At 42.0% G+C, this 20,611-nt stretch overlaps 2 protein-coding genes across 2 annotated transcripts in view; one reads left to right on the top strand and one right to left on the bottom strand. All coding sequences in view use genetic code 11, as the record gives it.

Moving 5' to 3' along the window:
• Positions 1-14,186, top strand: part of EGR_02139 (Protocadherin-19) — a gene marked incomplete at both ends in the record, with an annotated part of 28,203 nt that extends 14,017 nt beyond the window's left edge. The window contains 10 exons of the mRNA XM_024491388.1: positions 187-270; positions 5,512-5,867; positions 7,629-8,114; positions 8,483-8,959; positions 9,027-9,251; positions 9,326-9,648; positions 10,297-11,830; positions 12,008-12,113; positions 12,896-13,089; positions 13,746-14,186. Of these exons, the coding sequence (XP_024354241.1) occupies positions 187-270; positions 5,512-5,867; positions 7,629-8,114; positions 8,483-8,959; positions 9,027-9,251; positions 9,326-9,648; positions 10,297-11,830; positions 12,008-12,113; positions 12,896-13,089; positions 13,746-14,186 (4,226 nt within the window). The remainder of the gene's footprint in view (positions 1-186; positions 271-5,511; positions 5,868-7,628; positions 8,115-8,482; positions 8,960-9,026; positions 9,252-9,325; positions 9,649-10,296; positions 11,831-12,007; positions 12,114-12,895; positions 13,090-13,745) is intronic.
• Positions 14,187-15,774: 1,588 nt separating this feature from the next.
• On the bottom strand, positions 15,775-19,830 carry EGR_02138 (Troponin T; the record flags this gene model as incomplete). Its single annotated transcript, XM_024491387.1, has 10 exons — positions 15,775-16,017; positions 16,101-16,134; positions 16,339-16,371; positions 16,679-16,911; positions 17,703-17,843; positions 18,094-18,180; positions 18,854-18,970; positions 19,145-19,181; positions 19,510-19,648; positions 19,716-19,830. The coding sequence occupies 10 exons, from the start codon at positions 19,828-19,830 to the stop codon at positions 15,775-15,777; spliced, it is 1,179 nt and encodes a 392-aa protein (XP_024354240.1).
• Between the last annotated feature and the right edge of the window lie 781 nt (positions 19,831-20,611).

Raw genomic sequence — 20,611 nt, 5'->3', positions numbered from 1 at the left:
GCATGCCACCTTCGGATTGTCTCCTAGCTGACTTGTGGTTAGTAATAGCTTTTGTATTGCAAAGTTCGTTGGCCAAGCAAATAGATAATTCGTTCTCCCCAAACGACCCACTCACTACCCCCCTTGTACCTCCAAGATAAGCATCACTTCATTCCCTAAAGGCATTGCTTTATTTTTGGGCTACAGACTCAACTGATTATCATGCATTTCTTGTTGGAGGTCGACCGATTATGTCTGAGATCCGTCTGCTGGATACGGTCCACTTTCAAGGTATTCAAGGAAGCTTTTTTCATAGACAGCTAGAACTGGTCAACCGAAAGAGTCTTGGTCTTGTAAGGCAATGCAAGACCTCATTATGCAGTAAAAACCGTATATTTGAAGATCTCCACTCTAGGATGAGGTGAGAGATTATCAGCCCATCCTCCGCACTCCCCCCATATTTCTCCAAATGATGAACATCACCTTTCCTTGGCGTTAGAATATCGTACTCGAAATAGACGGTTGAAAAATTATGGTAGAAAGAGAGGTGCATAGATCTAGGAAATAAGGTACAAAGGTGGAATCTGCACGCTTTTTTAGGAAGCGATTACAGATTGTGACCAGTGATCCTTTCAATCGATAAAATGTTTTTAAAAGCTGTCCGTGATTGGCTGTTTTATAAAAATAATTGGCGAACCCATTTGGTTGCTTTATAAGTTGTCTCGTGTTTTTAATTAATGCGAACCATAGCTTTAGTAAATAAATATACTCGCCGACAATTTACTGAAGCGAACTATTATATCCCAAATCTCCAGTAATTTTGCCTTACCTTTTGGCTATTGATAGGCGTTTTATGATGATTCTGCTTGATTGCACTTTGCTTGAAGTTGGTTTGTTGATTATTTTATTTAAAACTTTGAAATTTGGCTTTATTAAATTTCTAAACAAATAGTTAATAGGTCTTGCCAGGTCTCGGGACAGGTTTTTTAAAAGCGTCCGTTACACAGCCCTTTGATTTTGCATGATTGGTCTTCCACTGCACGTTTATGTAGCTTAAGCGGAGGACCTGTTGGGACACTTTTTTCTTTAAGCTTCGTCCAACTTTTAAAAATAGCTTCTGTAGTTTGGCTCTGAAGATTTACCTTCTACAAAAATTTTAAATTCGTTATATTCGCAATGCTTGCAGCTATTTATGTTAACTTCTTTTAAAAACGTTTTAATTGGCTAAAAGGATTTCATTCTCAGACGGAAAGGCTGGAATTTGTTCGGAATTTTCTCAAACACTTTGGAATAATAAGTCAAACGTGGTTTTAAACCTTTGATGCGTATTTGCCTTGGGGTGCAAGTTCTGAGGAGGAAGGTATAACTGTGCGCAAGCCCTCTTCTTCTTTCATTTTCCATCTGCTATTACTTAGGATACCTGCTCAAGTATCCCAATGCGTTTCCATCAGAGCAATGTTAAATTTGACACTACTATTCGCTTGTTTCTTTCACTTACTGGGTTTCTAAATGAACGTAGTTTTATTGTGTTGGGGTGCTATTTCGACTGTTCGAGTTGGAGTGCCTATTTTCTTAAACCAAATATTGCTAATATTCCTTCCAGAAAACCCTTGCGTTTTGTATACTTCTTAAAACATTAAAAGGAGGCAATTAACCGATCGGCTGGGTTTAACTTGTTTGCTCCATTAACAGATATACATGCGTAAACCTTCGGATCAAAATTATTTTTTTCTATCGTTTGACTGGATATACTTCCTCAGAAACTTCGATCATCTTTATAGCAGTCACTTTGACTTGGTACCTTTGCTAAAGGCAAATATTGCAATCAGCTCCACAAAAGTTATTTGTCTGTCAATGATGGTGTTGACACTTCATGTTTGACCGGGCCAGTTTCGGCCTCCCCGATTTCCTGCCTCTTTTTCTACCGTTCGCAAATGCTTGTCTGACACCCTGGAAGCAAACCGACGAATACGTACACTATCGTAGCAACAAAGTTCAGGTTGCTTCCTTCACTTTAATTCATTTCATGCCATCTTGAATGAAGAATCGGTAAAACTAGATTTTCTTTGTTATCCAGGTAAAAAATGTTTTGAGGATATGGAGATGAACAAAGCACTATGCTTTTTGTACTTTGCTAATTATTCATTTAAGTTCTTTGAAATCTTTTTAATCGACTGTTAGCTTAAAACATATGTTTCCTTTGACCTTCAAAAGTTGACAGAAATTTGCCTTTTAGATTGCTTATTCAGGTTAATGGTTAAATATTATTGAATCTAAAAAAATTCTGGAATTTTTTTATTATTTAGATAGATTTAACCACATTTAGGGTTTCTTCAACTACCAAATCAGACTGAGGAACAGGTTCGAAATCTCCTTGGAAAAGTAGCGCCTTAGCTCTTACAATTTGCTTTCATTGTTATTTAAACTTTTTGGCAAACATCACAATGAAAGTTTAGTAGGATGAATTTTTAGCCACTTCCAATATCTTTTAAATATGGTACTGTTTTGTTAGCTTTTCCTTGTCTTTGATGCTTCGTATTCCTTTTGCCTTAAGCATCCATTCCGCCATTGTTCTCATTTGGTTAATTAATACCAATGCATCTACAATTTCTGGGTTCTTAGTTCTATAAAAATCCTGTTAATTTAGTCAAGCAAAGATCGCATCCGCCTCCTCACCCGTAGCGAGCGATTGAGAGCCATTTTGTGTCACCTATAAGCACTTACTACCCTTATGTGTTCCCAGATCGTTGGCGAGACCAGCAGTGTGATTCTCCCAAAAGCTCCCCTACCCACATATATGGGGCGGTAAATTTTAGCTTAATTTTCCCTTTTTCTGCAATTCCGAGCGTTCTGTTGTATTGGGCGAGTGCAATTTACGATTAGTGTTGTGGTGGGGTCAATTTTAAAGAGACCGTGGATTTATGGGAGAGGCAGGAGTAGGACAGGGGTGTAGGGGCGTCATTCCATCCCCACTTCTCACCCATTACCCCTCTGTAGCTGCTGGATGTTGATTTCATTAAATTCACCTCACTTCCACTCTTCCCTCTTCACGCTGATTAAAAAGGTGTGACGAGTACTGATACTTTTTTGTCAACTCAAATCCTTCCTGCATCGCTTCTCTTCCATACGATTGTACGAAATTTTCCGAATTTATCATCGAAATACGATTTTTTCTTTTGGAAATTGCCTTACTTTTCTAGTAATTGTGCTGTTTGAGCTCTCATCGATTGAGTGAGCAAGGGTTATTTCGATTTTGTTTTCCCAAAATGCCACGTAACTGTCCTCATTAGTCTTTTGTTTATTTCTATCTTTTAATGGTCAAGCAAATTATGTACTATGGTTTCATTGTGAATCGCTTTTGTCCTATTGCACTTTGACAGCCATTTTTATGTAAATTCGTTTGTCATACTTTCATAGTTGGATAATTTAAAGGGATAATTGTTGAAATAATTTTTGTGAATAAAACATTTAGGGCATGGTTAGAATGAATTGGAAGCAATGTTGATGAGCTCTGATATAAGTGGTATTTGGATGCTATTTCGCACAGTCGATTTGAGTGAGTCGCCTCTCGGATTGATTCAAAAAATTGGGATCATTTTTGTTGTGGTGAAAAACAGTTCAAAATGCAACTGATCGAAAAGTGTCATTTTCGTGAGAGCTAATGCCATTTTAACTATACAATGAGACCATATAGTTGCGACTATCATTGCTAGCTTTTCATACTTGGGGAGTAAAGACGGAACTTTAAGCCCTTTCCCGTATACTCTGCGCACTTTTACTAAAATAATGGCAAAAGTTACTGATGTTGCCCTTACTGAAAGGGAAAGGGTTATGAATAAGGCCCAATGTTAAACATTTTCCACTGGTAATCAGGTAGCTTTCCATCAAACTGCTATTTAAATCTACCCTGGACGAGGTCTTTTATTGCTGTTCTTAATCCCATGTTTGCTCTCGGTTATTGCATGTGAAAATCTAAAATCTGAAGAAGTTATTTTTGAGTTCACCAACGCTATTTGATTCTTCGTGTTGTATATGAAGGTGTTGGGGGTGTCTGTCGGAAGCAGGAGGAGGGGATGGCGACGAGATGGCATGAATGCTCATGCAGTGCCAGCATTTAAATGACATGAGATGTTCTTTTGCCTCTCATCGCAGCTCTAGCCGTGGTCCCCTCCTGACGTCGGATACCTATTTTTGTGCTCGCCGTCACTCCGCCGTAGCTCCGGCTTTTGTTCCTCTCCCTCAGGCGTTTCGGGTGTGATCAGATTCACCGCCTGATCGCATCACCCGTCAAAATTCCCGTGGCGGTTTCCATCATTGGTGGCACATGAGCATTACTTTAGCCTATGGTGAATTCATTCGACTTCTGTTGGTAACTGTTAGTACGACTCATGGTAATCCACTTAATGTGAGTGTAGTAAATCACATTTTTAAAGGTGTGATTTTAAAGAAGGTCGCTCTAAAATTACTTTTGTCTACCGGCGTATGGATGTTAAATCAAATTACCGATAATACAAAAATACCCCAAATTTTGAGTAGTCTTGTCCCTTCGTTGAGGGCATCTACAATAGACAACTACCCTATTTTTTGTGTAGTTTGGCCATATTACGGCAAGTCTAAACTTTTAAGGAGGCGGCTATTTGCGCATCTTGGAGTAAAAGTACTATTGTTTTGTGAGACAAACTGTCTTCAACCTGCCTTTTTTTCAAATAAAAGGCAAGAAAGGAGGGGTTCATGTCCTTCTAGAGATTTTTTTCCTTTGGGATGAAGTTTTAAATAAGAACGCTTATTTCTAGGTTTTTTGATTTTTATTTAAGGTAGCCTTAAAATATACTCTGCAACCTTTGCTAATTTATTTACTTGATTTCGGGAGTCATTTCACTTTACAAGATACGCATTTTGAAAGATGAGACTCTTTTCCTATGGTTTTCTGTATTCTCGCTACCAGCATATAAGTATCGTGCACTTGGATTCATCTAAATCAGTAATTAATGCAATGGGTATTTTTTGTTGTAAATTCGAAAGTCTTTCGTTCCTCTGCACGAAAGTAGCTACTAGTACTCCGCTACATGTTCTGGATTGTTCTAGAATTACGGGCTTTATGGCTACGTGTATCTGCCTCATGAACAACGGAAGTCTTTCTACCCAAACCACTTTTAACAGTTGATGCCTGACAGTGGGTTCCTTTAAATCATCTCTGCAGAGTAGGAATGGGTATTCTTCCAAGTGTGTAGAGAACCTAATGACTTACTACTTGGGGTCACGCTAAACTTCAATTCAGAATCTATAGAGATTAGGCGTGAGTGATAAGCTCCACGAACTTATTCCCACTGCGATGACTGCCGCTGATTTATTCCGCCTTTGAGTAACTGTTCGTACTCTGCCCCTAATTTGAGTCATCACTGATTCGTCTAGTCTTCAATTGCTGTCACTGCTTGCTCCCGCCTCTCTTCCAGATTCCAAATTCCGCGTCGCAATATACAGACTCATTGAAGAAATATGAAGGTGGTTCCACTTTTCAAATCCCTCATCTAGTTCTTAACATCTCGGAGGCGGCCCGAGTAGGAGTTCACCGACTGGCATTGCCTCTGGCCACAGACCAAGACGCTCCACCCTTCAACGTGCAGCAGTATGTCCTGAATTTCGGTGGAACTCAGCATCTTTCGTCTTCCTCCACATCTTCGCCTGAAAGGTACTTCAAACTGGAGGTTCATAAACGCGAGCTCACCCCAATGTCACACTTTGAGCTGGAAGCGCCCATAACAGGTCTCGATCTTCTGCTCGTAGCACCACTGGATCGCGAGACTCGTCCAATGTTCGAGTTTTGGATTCTGGCCATCGATGGCGGTTCACCAACCCCATTGACGGGAACTCTGTCTGTTCAAATACGGGTTTGTCTCATTTTTTCTTTTCAAGTAACGTCTTGCATATTACATGTCTGGCGCTAATTGACAAAATGTGCAGTATGCTCTATTTATTAAGGTTTTCAGTAAATTCTCCTGTTATAGTAGACTACTCTTTTATGCTAAATTATCCACGACTTTAGGATTACTTTGCCCAAATGTTTGTTTTCCTGTCACACAAATTTGGAGTAGTGTACTTAATTCCACAATTTATTTTTTCTTTGTAAAAGTTTGCAGTTTTCGGCGCTTCCATCCACTTTCCGTAGAGCTTTTTGTGCACTCTTATCAGACGGTTTGGTGCGTTTTAGCTGCCATGACACTGGTTTTTCCTGCTTAACCTTACAATTTGTATTGCCTTGACAAATAACCCGACTCGAATTATAGGCGGGCTAATTTCATTGTTAATACATAGGTTTGTGTAAATATTTTATCATTGACTTTCACTACGTTTTCTAGCTCATCGATGCGTTAAGCCAACTTTCCTTAGCTCATATTAATGTCTAACAAATTCCGTGTTGCTCTACAACTGCCTATTCATCGTCCAAATCCAAATATTGCTCCTTTGTTGAGGTTCTGCTCAATTTTTGAGAAATTATGATAAACACGGGCTCAATGATCTCTGTCAGAAATATTGTACTGCCCCGTAGACCAAATGCCCTTTTTGTGCTTTGACTTAAAAAGTGCGTCTGCTTCCGACATAAATTAGACTCATCTGACTAAAGTAAATATCAGCAGCTTATCATGCATTCATTGAGTTTTTTGTAAAAATAACTCATTTCCACTATAGTTTTCCCATTTTAGGTCTGCGTTTGAAGCGATTTCTGCTGCAGTTTAATCCAGTAGTTGTTAACATTGGTAAAGAATCACGGATTGCTCAAATATGTGGTCTTTCCCACTCAATTTTCTGACTGTTAATACAATTTGGTTTGATAGAGAAAAATCCAGGCACATTTTCGAAATACTGGTCAGGAATTTCGTTTTCCATCATAGTTGCCAATGTGATGCGTAATTTTTTCGTCTGTATACCTTGATGTAATTATGAACGATTCCCCTTTTGATCCTCACCTTTTGGTAATCTTGGAGAACCTATCCATTACTCTGGCTTCGCTTGAAATGGTTGAATGTTGAACTCCACCACTGTATTTGCTTCGGGTGAAGTCTTAGGTTCACTCTTTAGTACCTCGGTATCAGTTCAGGTCTCCCACTTAGCTCGTCTGCTAAGTTTATTTCGCTTGCCTGTATGGAATCTCTCACCCGGACATTCCACGTACCCTGTGCTCACTAGCTGTCCACACCCTTTTTAAAAAACCTTCAATGTTCCGGGCTTTACCATAAAACTACTACAAAATAGCAGTCACTTTTTTTATCCATCTATAGTTTCTCAAAAAGAGTTGTAGAAAGAAAAATAACGGTGGATGATGACAGACGGAAACCCTCAAAATAGGGGATCAATTCTAACTTTTTAAGTTAAATCTCATGGACATTGGCTTTGAAACTTTAAGAAGGTGATGTTTTTTTGACTGAGCGCTCTAGTATTTTTTTGATCCTAGTAACATTTCAACTACTTCTAGTGAACTTGGATTCAAGAAGCTAAACTGGAGGAAAATTGTTAGTCAATCTATCTGCTGTTTTTTTTATTGTTTTGCATATTATTGGCTCAAAGAACTGGTTTGCCTTCGATGATTCATCGCGATATGGGAGGAATAAGTCTTTCGTCCTACTAGATCGAAATGGATTATCTGTGCTTAGGTGACTGATGCCAATGACCATGAGCCAAGGTTCGAACGGTCTTCCTACGAGACGAGTGTGGAGGAGGGCCATGTGGTGGAGGCTGTGCCCATCCTCAAGGTGGTTGCGCACGATCATGATGAGGGAGTGAACGCGCGCATTCGCTACTCATGGTGGCCCGACCACGAGCGTTTTGGCCCAGACGCGAAGCTACTGCTTGATCACCAACGTCTCTTGACGGACGAGGAAATTGCCACTACCTTCACCAGTCCCATCTCACCCGAACGTCTCTCTCAAATACAGGCACTGCCCACTTACTGGTTTCGCTTGAACGAGTGGACCGGTGAGATTTTCATTCACCGAGCGCTAGACTACGAAACTAAACGGGAATTTGTTTTCGCTATCGTTGCTACCAATCCTAACGCCGATGATGCTGATGGAAGTGGTGGTAGTACAACCAGGAAGTCTCTAAAAAATTCATCCTCCATGACCGAAGTCACGATTAATGTAAGCGTAAGGCTTTTGCTTCTGTTCCTGTTGAGATCTCATTGTTGTAGCTTAATTCATCTGTCGTTCAGTAGACTTTTAAAACCCTAATGAGTCACTATTACTTGGATCAATATTTTTTTTTAATATGAAGGAAATCAAATCCTTACAACCTTGTGATAAATGCGTTTGCAAAATACCTGTTTGGGTAAACCAAAGAAATGATTGTTTTCCATATACTTAATAGGTATGAAGGCTAAAACCCTGAGTTTGGGAGCGTGCCTTAGTTTCCATACAGTCTAAAAAGTGGTAGAGAATCAGAACCTCATAGGGGGACTTAGTGAATTCGTTATTGGATTGCGTGATGGACTTGAAACTTTGATGCCTAGGTGATCAATCTAAATGACGAGAAGCCGCAAATTAGCATAGACTATGTGATCAACAGTGAATCTGTGAAGCACAAGCGGGTGATGGAGAACGGCTCACAGAATCACTTCATCGCTCTAATCCGCGCCATTGATGCCGACGCGGGAACCACGAAGTTGACTCCACCATCACTGGAGGATCCATACATGGTCCAAATGTCGGGATTTCAGTTCGGTGCGAGTGGAGGGGGTGGAGTACGTCTCAACCGACCCGATGTATTGCACTCCGCTGCCGGGGGTCGCGTGACATGCGAGCTCGGCAGCCACTCGGAGAACTACACCCTCACTCCCAGTGCTCAGATCGGCGTCACAGTCGGGGGTAGTGAGTATGTGCTACAGACTAAGACACCTCTTGACAGGGAGCGAGAACAGAGGCAATGCGTCATCATTCGCTGCTTTGACGATGGCTCTCCTCCCAAAACCTCAACCGCCACAGTGGAGGTGAATTTTCCCTCTACTAGTAACTTCTTCAGTAAGCAAGCACTCCTAAAAATAGTTTTGATTGTAGGTTGAAATATTGGATCAGAACGACTGCGTGCCCGAAGTGAATATCCGCGCACGAGTTCCCTCAACACATCGAACTCACCGGTCGAATGCCATTCCACCGCTTCCGCGTAGTCGTCTTGCAGATATTCTCCAGAAGGCCATCCCAGACTGGCCCATGTCCCGAGGGTCGCCTTTTTCTGTACATCCACTAGTGAACGCGTACGAGGGGGGTGTTCCAATAGTTTTAGTGCGTAGAGTCTATTCCTTTTCATTGTAGTTTATTCGCTCGATCGTGGACTAAATGCAATTGATTTCTTTCAGGTAAGCGTGCCGGAAAACAGGCCGGCTGGTACGGTCGTGGCATCGGTCCAAGGAGTTGATCCTGACGCCGGTGAGAATGGACGAGTGACTATCCAGATCTTGAAGGAGGATCGTCGTTTGCCTCGTGTGGCACCTGGACCTCTTACATCTGGTCAAAACCCTGGTCGATATCCCGAGGCCAAAATCGATCACAACTTGCCTCCAGTTATCATCCGATCGGACATCAATTCAGCTGATCTCTTTAAGGTGCATACCTTACTACCGAATTTGAATCACCGTCAGGATGAGAGTTTGGCCTCGGAATGCTGGTGTCGTCTGCTTGAGTAGATCCCTGCTAAACTGAAGTTGGGTCTACATGCTTTTACACCAATTATTATTGAGTAGCAGCTTAAGATTTGATCGCTTTGCTTTGTTTACTGCCTAAACCACGGGTGTAGAGAACAGGAAGGTCACCAACCGTAGCATTTTTATGCCTAATTTTTAGCAATTATCGTTATTTACTAGTTTTCCTTATCTACCTAGAGAGATGTTCAAGTCCTGCATAAATTTTGTAGTGTTCGGAGGTTGGAATAAGTGTCTTTTCTTTGATCCAGAGCTTGAAATACTATCGCAAAAGCCTCTCAATGATTAGGCAGAGCTTGCGCCTAAACATGGACAAAGAGCCTAGATTTGGGTCGTGCGTACGACTTATTCGTCTTTTAGAGTATCCGATTAAGCCTACATTGTTGCAATCGAAGTTATATCTGGTTTCATTTTGATGACTTTCAATACAGATCAATATTTATTTGTTCATTTGATTTACAATCTATCACTAATTTTTTGTTGGTTGAATGATCAAAGCTAGTTATTAAACAATAGATGAGAAGTGGTAGACAAATAAAATTTCAAGTAATTCCAATTCGCTCTTCGTTACGCAAATTCAAATGCAATGGTGCTTGGTAGACATTACGACTAGTTTTCTAATATGACAGCAATTTGTGTTCTGTTTGCTCTTCACAGTTGGAGGCCAATGGGGATATCACAACGAACAGGATGATCGATCGGGAGCAGTCTTTACCAATTCGAGACGAGCTTTACCTCTTTTTGGAGGCACGGGACTCGGGTCACCCCGTAGCTCTCACCTCCTATGTCTTGTTAGCTGTGGAAATCGAGGATGAGAATGATAATCCACCGACGTTCGTGTTACCGCAGCTCAACTTCCCCGTTCTTGAGAACGAACCCTCTCCGCAGCGCATTGGCGAAATTCTAGTTTACGACGCGGATGCAGGGCCTCCTAGGGAAGGCTATCACGAGGTTGTTTCTGACCCCCTCCTTCTGCGAGTTAGTGAACCACCCAAACACTTCATAAATCTTTTCATTAAGTTTGGTCATGGACCACCCGATCTACCTTTCGTGATTGATTCCACACCAGATGGGCGATTCTACCTGAACGCCACTCGTTCCCTGGATCGTGAGGTTGATGAGATGTTCCAATTCCATGTCCATGCTTCGGATTTCGGCAGACCCTCACATCTGCGCCACACATCCACTGCAATCATTACTGTCTCCGTGGTGGATGTTAATGATAACCCACCGGAGATCATATTCCCAAAACCTTCCACGGCAACTACTCATATCCACACTATCTCTTACCTAGAGATGCCGGATACTGAGATTCTTAGCATCAACGCTAATGACAAGGACTCTGAGGGGGAGAATGGGAAGTTTCTGTTTGAATTGGGTCCAGTGTTGTCGTCGTTTTTAGATGCAGACACCTCTAGATTGGCCAGGACGGCATTGGATGGAGATCTATTTAAGCTAGACGCAGTGAAAGGCCTCTTGAAGACCCAGCGCCGAATGACTGAGGCAGATTTAGGCGAACACTGGTTGCAGCTCATAGTTCGAGATCTTGGGAGTCCACCACTGGAGACCCGGCAAATAATCCGTTTGGCTGTTGATCGTTCGCCCCCACAATTCGCTTCTAACATTCGCGCACGAATACCTCCCGAACAACGAACATCACCTCCGGTGAATTATTTGGGAAACTCTGTCGTGGATTCCCCGCATCGGCATCCAGGTGACTGGAATGGCGGTGAACGAAGTATTTCCGATGTCATGATGGTGGTTATTATTGCCTTGATGATAGCTGGCCTTATTGTGCTCATTATGCTCTGCTTCTACTTGAGACATCGACAGAAGTTGTTCTTCTGTCTTCCGGATGTATGCGCCTTGTTTCAGAAGCCTTACTCCTCCTCTAATCCCTATTGTAATCCCAAGTGTGTCGACGGGTTGAACAAGACAAATGAAATCAATCAGAAGGGAGCCAAGGAAGGGACTTTCCAAGGTCGCGTTTGGACACCACGTCCTCCTTCACCACTATCTGGTGGTGAGTTCGTTGCCACCAGTTCAAAGTGTCTTCCAAGTGGTGGTGGAGCGTTTGTCTCCATTGCTAGCGGGACTTCCCGGCGCCACATTAATGGGATTCAATCGGCGGTCACTGGTGTGTCTGACTTCTTTGACAAATCAGTGAGTTTTTAATTAAAACAAGATCCCTGAAATAGAGAAAGGAATAAAGTTTATTTGTAGATGAATCTGGTGCACAAGTTAATATTTTTGTGTCCCAAATGCATGCCGGAGACGTACATTCTTCGGTAATTCGCGGCATAAGGGCTACCTAAATTTACGTGCTCATCTTTGCTTCAGCCGAAGCTCTACACAGACTGCTACCATGCAAATATCTCAAGAAGCCAGACAGCATCCCAGTCCTCCCGACTTGTTCCGATTCCTGTGGGGACCCTCAAACCCATAAGTGAGTTATGATATCTCCTTTCTCCTCCTCTCTGTATTTGCCCACTCCTCCTGTCGTAACTTTCTGTACGTGGTTATGGAAGATGAGATAAGGAAGTCGAAAATAGGCATATGGTACTATGGATCATGGTCTTATTTACCTGAAAATTTAGGGATCGCAATCTGTTGGCACCATTGATAAGTAGCATGTTACTTAATTTCTAAAGATGTGAGCGCTTAAGCTTAGTCATTTACAATGTGAATACTTTTGAAGTTAATCTGTAAACGTCTTTGAGTATTTGTCATTCAAATTTTTTCGCTGTGTGCGTTTTACTCTAAATGGCCGAATGATAACCGTACAGTACATTCTAGAAGATCGGATAAATATGGCAAAAATGACCATTTGAAGGGGGAGTTCATTCTGGGAGCAGTTGTGTGTGATCTCGCAATCTCACTTTGTTTCTGTTATTTTGAGCAGAACTAAAGTTGGGAATTTTCTTCGAACCTCTCAGGTCACTTGGCAGTTTGAGCTTATCCCTATGCAAAGCATAATATACAATCACCTGCACTGCTCCTATTACTGCAATCTTATGCAGTGGGTCAAATTCCTACAGCGCGTTAGTAGAATTTCCGCAGTACTACTTGATACGCGTACTGATTTTGTTCTCCTTGTCTCTGCCTTTACGACATCTTTAAACCTCGCGGATTAGAACCTGGTTGCAACAGGCGCTGAACCTACTTACACTGGGATCCAACAATTTTTGCTTACCTCAATTGCTGAATGTGCTGGTTTTGTCCCTTCAGTTTCACCAAATGAAGAATTCCCTTCGCCGAAGTCTAACTTCTACAACTCAGCAATAATGAGCGTTCAGTCGACTGTTATTTCTCCCATTCATCGATCCAATCTTATCACCTCTTCCGGTCGATACGGTGAACCTCTTCCTTTCTCATCCTTCTATGTTCAACCAGACGGTGTCATAAATCCCCATCATTGTCGGGTAGGCCTTCATCATCTCTCCTTTTCATTGTTTTATTTAAAAATAATCGTCGATTGATACGTTTGAAGACTTCAATTGGTCGTTGAATGCTGTGTTAATGATGCACTGGAGGAATAAGAATATGGCGAATAGATTACTATTTTAAAGTTAAGCTCAAAGTATTTCTCAATGTTTTACTTTAAGCGAACGCTCGCAGCTTTGTAATTTTGAATCGCATTGTACAACATGAAGTCAGACAAAAAGAAGAGGCTACTCCTCCTTTTTTCATCCAGTGCTTTCATTCTTGCTTCACTTGTTAGTCACTGTTACCGTAACTATCAAAATATCCCGGTCTTAGAGGCGTAGCTTCGCATTCCTTTATCCTTATTGATATATTTCAATGGTAGACAGTTGAGAATAAAAATAATTTCTTTGGAAATAAGGCGGGAGCATTTACAACGAAATTAAATGGCAAATTGCGACACCTGATTACCCAACTATATCTTAATATCAAGGAGTTTTATAATCAACGTCCTTATGCGTGCATCGGTTCGTGCTCTAGAACATGTGGTTCTACTTCTGTGTCCCTCTACTGACTTCAGTTCGTGGTCGAACTCCTCCACATAAGTACAAAAGCTATCATAAACTAGTTAGCAGTTAATTATGTCTGATTTTAGTCCTCTGCACCCGTAACACATACTGGTGCAGTCACCACAATGGTTTGCTACACAGACGGTCGTCAACAGCATTCACATAAGTCAAAGGTGGCCCCCACGCAGTGCAGCTGCGATCTACTCGCTTTCTCTAACAGTCTCGGCCGCGGCCGCTATTCCCACAAATCGGCGCACTACAAGTCAGAGCCCACCCTTACAGCATGTGATGACCTTGAAGACGACGACGCAGATGACCCTAACGAGGCACTTGTCCCCATGTGCAACGGAGCGCGCTCAGAAGACTATCTCGGCGACGTGGCTCTAGGGCATCGTGGTCACTTCCCCTCACTGGTGCCGGTCGATCAGAAGATAAGTATCTCCCCACTGGCGCAACGGCAGCACCAGCAGCAGTCACTTGAGAACTATGCGGTCTCTTTTCCCAAACCTCAAGCCAGCTACGTTTAGCCTGAGGGAAATGGGGATGATGGGAACTTTTTGTACTACTCACGAGTTCTATTCCTGTTGCCGTGCTCTTTGTCATTTTACGTAAACTGGCTACTGGATTACTTAACCCACTAGTAAAGTGTATTTCTAACTGCTCAAAAACGTGTCTCCTGGGCTTTCAACGTTCAGAGGGGGCTGGTTTTATTTGGAGCATGGTTCGATTAGGAAGTGGTCCTTACCTGTGATCAGAAGTCAAAAATTAGCCCCCTCCTTCAATAATCCTGAAATACGTAGCCATCAGTGAGTACTCAGGGTAATTTGTGCGATGGATTTTATCAGGTTAGTTGAGGTGTTAGGTCTCAGGTGAAGGAGCCCAGCCCGTTGATTTGAGACCGCCCCAGCTTCATGCACTTTGACCTAGTCCACGTCGTCTCTTTACCGCTATTCATACGAGGAACCTTTTATAGTATATGACTGCTTATTTATGTAGCGTGGGAGATTCCCAGTGGAGCTTTGTCACAAGCTAAGTCGAGACAACAAATTCCGTGTACTTTTAGATAATCACTGCCACAGTTTTACGCATGACTAAGGTGACATGATGCGAAGAAGGTTTTGAAGAGGTCTTTCGCGGACCTTCATTATTTAGGTCTAGTGGATTGATTTTAATCAAAACGAAGCACCTCCTGGATCGGGATGTGGGTTTTTCGGGCGAGAAGCAGTCTCACTTGGTAGATTTTTACAGTACAAATGCTCAAAATAGAGCATTCTGTATACATTAAATGCTTAAGTACAGTAGTGATTACGAAGGTTCGCTTGTAACAGTAGTTTGAAGGTCAACAGATTTACTAATGGGGTTGTATGCTAAGTGCAAATTCATTTTATTTCCAGATGGTTAAATACCAATTTCCTGTGGTCAGATAGGTAATCTGAAAAGCAATTTTAGTACTTTTTTTCGGGAAAAAATTCCGTAAAAAGTTAGGTATCACCATCTCAATTTAAGTCACATTTTCTAAACAAATAGTGCACTAGCTTAGGTACCCAAACATTATTGTGTTAAGTTGGGAAGGCATCAGTCCTACTATTTTCGCTGCATTCCTCAGCTATTGTAGAGGTCCATTGTTTAAGCTAGCATCGCCATACTAATCACCGTATTAAAAGCGCATGAAATGAATAGAGAACAACTCATCACACCAGTAAACGGTGGCAAATGTTGAATTGACAAATCGCATATTTCCGCCTTATTAAACACAGACTCCTGCTTTCTAAAACTGGCCTAACTGCCATGAATAGAACAAACTAGTGATTTTCTAAGGACTACACATTCTGTTTTCAATTTCGAAAATATGTTATTCAACTATTACTCAGAAGTGGGAGGAGGATGACAAGGAGAGGTGGTAGCATCATCATCATCATCACAACCTGTGAGGAAGGAAAGGAGTGAAGAGAAAGGTGGCTACGGAAGGGGCAGGAGCAAGAAATGACACTGCAAGGAGAAAAGCTCATGTGATAACGAAATGTGTGGGAGTTGGTTCTAAACACGTAGAACAGGGGAGGGGGTGGTAAATAAATTGAGTCGTGTGAGTATCAGTAATAGCTGCGGGATGAATGTCTATTCTGCGGTGACAGCAACAGGTTCAGTTGGCTCAGCAGGGGCCTCGGTTTCGGCGGGAGGCTGCGGGTGATGAGGAGCATCGCCAACCTGGAAGCCGTCCTCCGTCATCACCACGTGGACCTTGGGCTCGATTCTCTCATACCTCTCCACGAAAAGGGGACCGCTGAAGACACCCTGACGCTCGCTAAAGCTACGGTGGTCCTTCACACGCTCGTACTCGCTGTACATGGAGATCTTTGGCTAGGCGGTACCAAATAATGGATTGTTAATGCGCTCCAACCACTGCTTCTACCCTAAGGCGCCCTGTGACAGGTGAGACTTACTGGAAGACCGCTGATTTTCGCAGCGAGTGGATCACTGAAATTCAAATGGAAAAGTCATTTAGACAGTACGGACAGCCATTTTGTGGAGGAACACGAGGTCCGTATTAAAGACCATTCGCATGCAGTACTAGGTATGAATCATTGTCATCATGTGTTCAATTCGAGTTTGTGAAAGAAGAGCAGGTCTCGTTTTTAAGGTTCATGCAAGTCGAGGTCTATTGCATTCAAATTCACTTACGGTGTATTCTGCACCTTAGTTCCACGTTTGTCCCTGTAAAAAGGTAAAAGATTAATAAAGCCCATTTGATAAAGCTCAGACCAAATATCACACGCATCATTGAGGTGTAACTCACCCCTTGTTCATTTGTCTGGCACGCTCAGCCAGCTCCTGCATCTACAATAAATTGTTTAATCATTTTAGAACGGCACTTTCTACGTGAATAGATGGACGATGGACGCATAGTTTGATGAATGTGTGGATTGCCGGATGAATGAATACTCAAATGATTGGATGGTTGGGTGGAGAGGTAAGCGGATGATGAGATGAATAAATGGATAGGCAATATATTTTTGGCAACAATTGGAAACTTGCGTCATAGCTTTGACGACTGAAACGCTGCTCGAGGTCGTATTTGTCACCCTCAAGTCTCAGAATGATGTCGTTAAGCTCCTTGGCCTTGGCGCGCAGTTGTTCACCATTCAAGCCATCAATTTGGAGGGGTTGGATACGCTGCTCCAGAATCGCCTTTCTCTCAGCCTCCAGCTGCTCTTTTGACTTTTGTACCTCTTCGTGTTTGACTTCCTCAACTTGCTGAAAGTAACAGACAGTATCTCGTGATTATTGGTCGAATTCTCCGCTGCCGCGTAGTTAGCGATTCTGAAATCCAACTTTTTAAACCAACCACCTCACGCCTCAATTAGATCATGCGCAACATAAATCGCTGTTGCCGAATTTGTATGAGAACTTCTATTTCAGATATGCCTGTGTCGGCTCGCAGGAAATATTCATTGATTTGGAGGCATCATGAAATCGAAGCTCCCATCGCGATCTTTCCCTAACAAGTAATATCCGCTATTAAGATAAAACTACCCTGAGCAAGCACTACAGCTCGCTCACCGTGTGTACATAACAAGCAACGGAATCATCTAATCATTTTAGCTCAATTTAGTCTTTAGTGGTTCATCTTTACCTGAAGCTGTAGAAAGAGAAGATTCATATGGCTTAGTGATCCCACTCCACTTTGTTCACAACGTACACATGGTTTAGTAACACGATAAGATGTCCGCATTGTGAATTCGGCACTTACACGCCTACAGGTAACTTTCTAACCTGAATCTGTTGAAACAGAAAATCTGCATGGGTTTGAGATGTAAAATCATTGAGAATGAATGCATAACATATCCATGGTTTGTAATACGGCCAAGATGAGAGTTAGCAAAGCTGAAGCTAACACTTCTACTCCACGGGATGATTGTTTGGGAGGCGTTCCCTAGTTATAAACAGAAAACAAATAATGTGAACATAGGGCACGTGCAAATAGCTTCGAAATCTTTCTTTTGGATAATTTCCACTTTAAATGTTGTAATCTTGCAAGGTCTTACTTCCACAGAGCCAGGCTTCTTGTTGATGACGAAATTGCGGCGTGTGGTCAGCTTTGACTTTTCGGCGAACTCGGCACGTTTGCGCTCACGCTCCTCACGCTTACGCTGCTCCTCCTCTCTCTTCTTGCGAGTACGCTCTTCCTATGGGGAGGAAATGGAGCTCAAAATCTACATTTTCGTATGATTTTTGTGACCAAGTTTTCTGTTCTAGGTAAAAAGACGTCACAAATGTGTGAAAGTTGTGGACATCCCTGAGCACAATCCAACTTCCCGAGTATCAAGTATTTAAGTAGATGTTGTATACCAAGAAGCCGATCATAATCTTAAAAGAACAAATGAATACGAATAATTAATTAAATAATAATTGATGCTGAACTAAAAATAGACTTACTTCTTCAGCGCGTCTTTTCTGTTCCTCGATGGCGCGAGCTTCGGCCATGCGAGCTTCCTCTTCAGCACGCTCCTTCTTGCGACGCTCCTGCAATTAGTAGAGAAAATCACAGTAGCGAATACTTTAAAATGTGCCTCTCGAAGTGTACAATCATTATTTTCACTAACTGTATGAAGCCAGGAATTTCCAGTTATTACTGTTACTTCGGGTCCAATCTGTCCCACACTGACTCTTAGCAAGCTGAAAACCCATTTTTGTTGTTCGCGCTAATGATAAGTGGTTATTACTTCTCCCTATGTGCGTGTATGTACGGCGTAACAATTTTGTATGATTTCAAAAAATTGTGGAAAAGTATAATTCTTCAGATTTCAAATAATATGCCAGTGCATTACGCTTTAACTGAGTAAGAATTTGTCCCTTCCAGAAATGTTTACAGGTGAATGAGTAACAAAACTGCACCCCATAGGGAATCCGAGCCGACTTCTAGAATATGAATTTACCTTAAAGTACACCAAAGGTCGTTGCTGTCGGTCGGGTTATTCATGAACACATGAAAGTTAGCACTACAACACATTAATGACTTAAAACCGGATATTGCCATTCACTACGAATGCATAGTAGATTCACTTGTAATTGAAATTAAATTACTAACTTAACTACTTTTTTCTTTTTCAACTTAAACTAAGACCAAATTATGGCATAATTCAGTTAAACGAGATGACAGATCCTTATACCATATTCTCGAAGAAGAGGCGCTTACACGGCGTTCACGGAGCTGCCTGATTTCCTCCTCTTCCTTTTCACGTTCAGCGCGACGGATTTCCTCATATTCCCTCCACTCCTCTTCTGCACGCTCTTTGCGCTTGCGCGCATCCTCCTAAAACCGCAAATTAACGTAAACCGATAGAATTCTGCGTCTTGGCTAAATTTTAGCAATACACCTATTTTTTTTACTAATTTCCATTTCGAATCCTGACTGTTTTTTAATTTTGCGACAAAAAAGTAAGCGCAGTTGAATCATAAAATATGGATAACTGCTCGCCTTACGTACCTCCATCTTCAGCCTAACCTCGCTAATGCTCTCATCGCTAAAATGAAAGAAAACAGAATAAAAACAGGTCACTGCGTAATGACTTTAAAAAAGGCATGAGATTTACAGATAGTAGAAACTGTGAATTGCCAGATGGAATAGACAGGTAGCAAGAGATAACTTGCGAATGCAAGTCGTATTACACTGCACTTACCGTCTAAATTGGGAAAATAAATAAAGTAAGAATCAGTATGAAAGCTATCGCAAAAAGATTAACTCAAATCGACATGCATGCTTACGTGTGCTCCTCCTCAGCCATAACTGTTGGTGATGCAGTCGCCTAGTGCGTACAGAAGACCCTGAAAGTCTAGATTGCTGGTGCCTACAGCGGGAGTGATGCACTACCACTGCCACGAAGACTAATAGCAATCGTGCATCCGATTCTCGCAACGTTATTGGTCCATTTGTGCTCCCTCACCTTCCCACCCCCTCCACCCGCACGAGCCTGAATGCACACACGCGCACCTAGAGAGGGATCAATGCCATGGCGGGTGCGTGGGTTAGGGCGTGGACATTGTGTGAGGACGCTAACCCTTGAATTTGCAAGTGGGCGTCGATAAGCGCCTAGAATAGCCGCCTAGTGACTTGTACGTGACTGGACAGGTGCGGGGATCAGCAATTCTAGTGCATTTATTTTTGGCGAGCATGTCGTAGTGACAGCTCGGTTAAATCAACAGAGAAGGTGACAGTCCAATCCAGACTCATCAAAAATTTTGAAATCAAATTGATGGTCTATCAAAATTTTTTATAACGTATAGTTGGCGGCATGATTTAATGGCATTAACTTTCAACAAGTACTGTACAATGCAAGGTGTGCACTATTTGGAATTTGCAACTTCTTAAAACAATTGGTTAATGAATGATATGAACAAGCTTAAGGTAAAACTAGTCAAATATTAACAAATCAGTGCAGTTTATGGAAGGTTAATGAATTTCCTGCTTCCTGATTTCACCACTGCTACCCTTCAAAGAGAGAACTGCAAATTTAACTAATGATCCACAAGTAGACCTAAAGACAATTGCCGCAAATTTTCAATTTAATACTATGGCGGCTAATGGCGTTAGGCGTGGAGTAGAAAAATCTGTTTAGACGAAATTGGGGAAGAATCAGGTCACATCTTAGTTTTTACTTATCTAGACAAAACTGGACAACATAATCGTGGTTGCACAACTCTTGTAAATGTCCATATCCATTGATCGTAGTGCCGTCGCAAGTCCCTGATTGGTTATCCTCACTTCCGCGCCTGGCTTATAGCCTACTTTGGTTGGTGGGCCTACAGTCCACCAACAAGCGCTCGGATCAATGTGTTCTGCGCGAGATCCCAGTAGCCGACGCTCGTTCGTTTGCGAAGTAAATGGATTTTATGCAAAAATTAGTCTGCTGTTATTGAATCAAGCACAGACGGCTTCTCAGTTTTGCCAGTAAGG

Source organism: Echinococcus granulosus (assembly GCF_000524195.1).
Source record: "Echinococcus granulosus chromosome Unknown EG_S00009, whole genome shotgun sequence".
In the NCBI taxonomy this organism is placed as follows: domain Eukaryota; kingdom Metazoa; phylum Platyhelminthes; class Cestoda; order Cyclophyllidea; family Taeniidae; genus Echinococcus; species Echinococcus granulosus.
The sequence above is the reverse complement of the archived record's forward strand: the minus strand, read 5'-3'. Positions and strand labels throughout refer to the sequence as shown.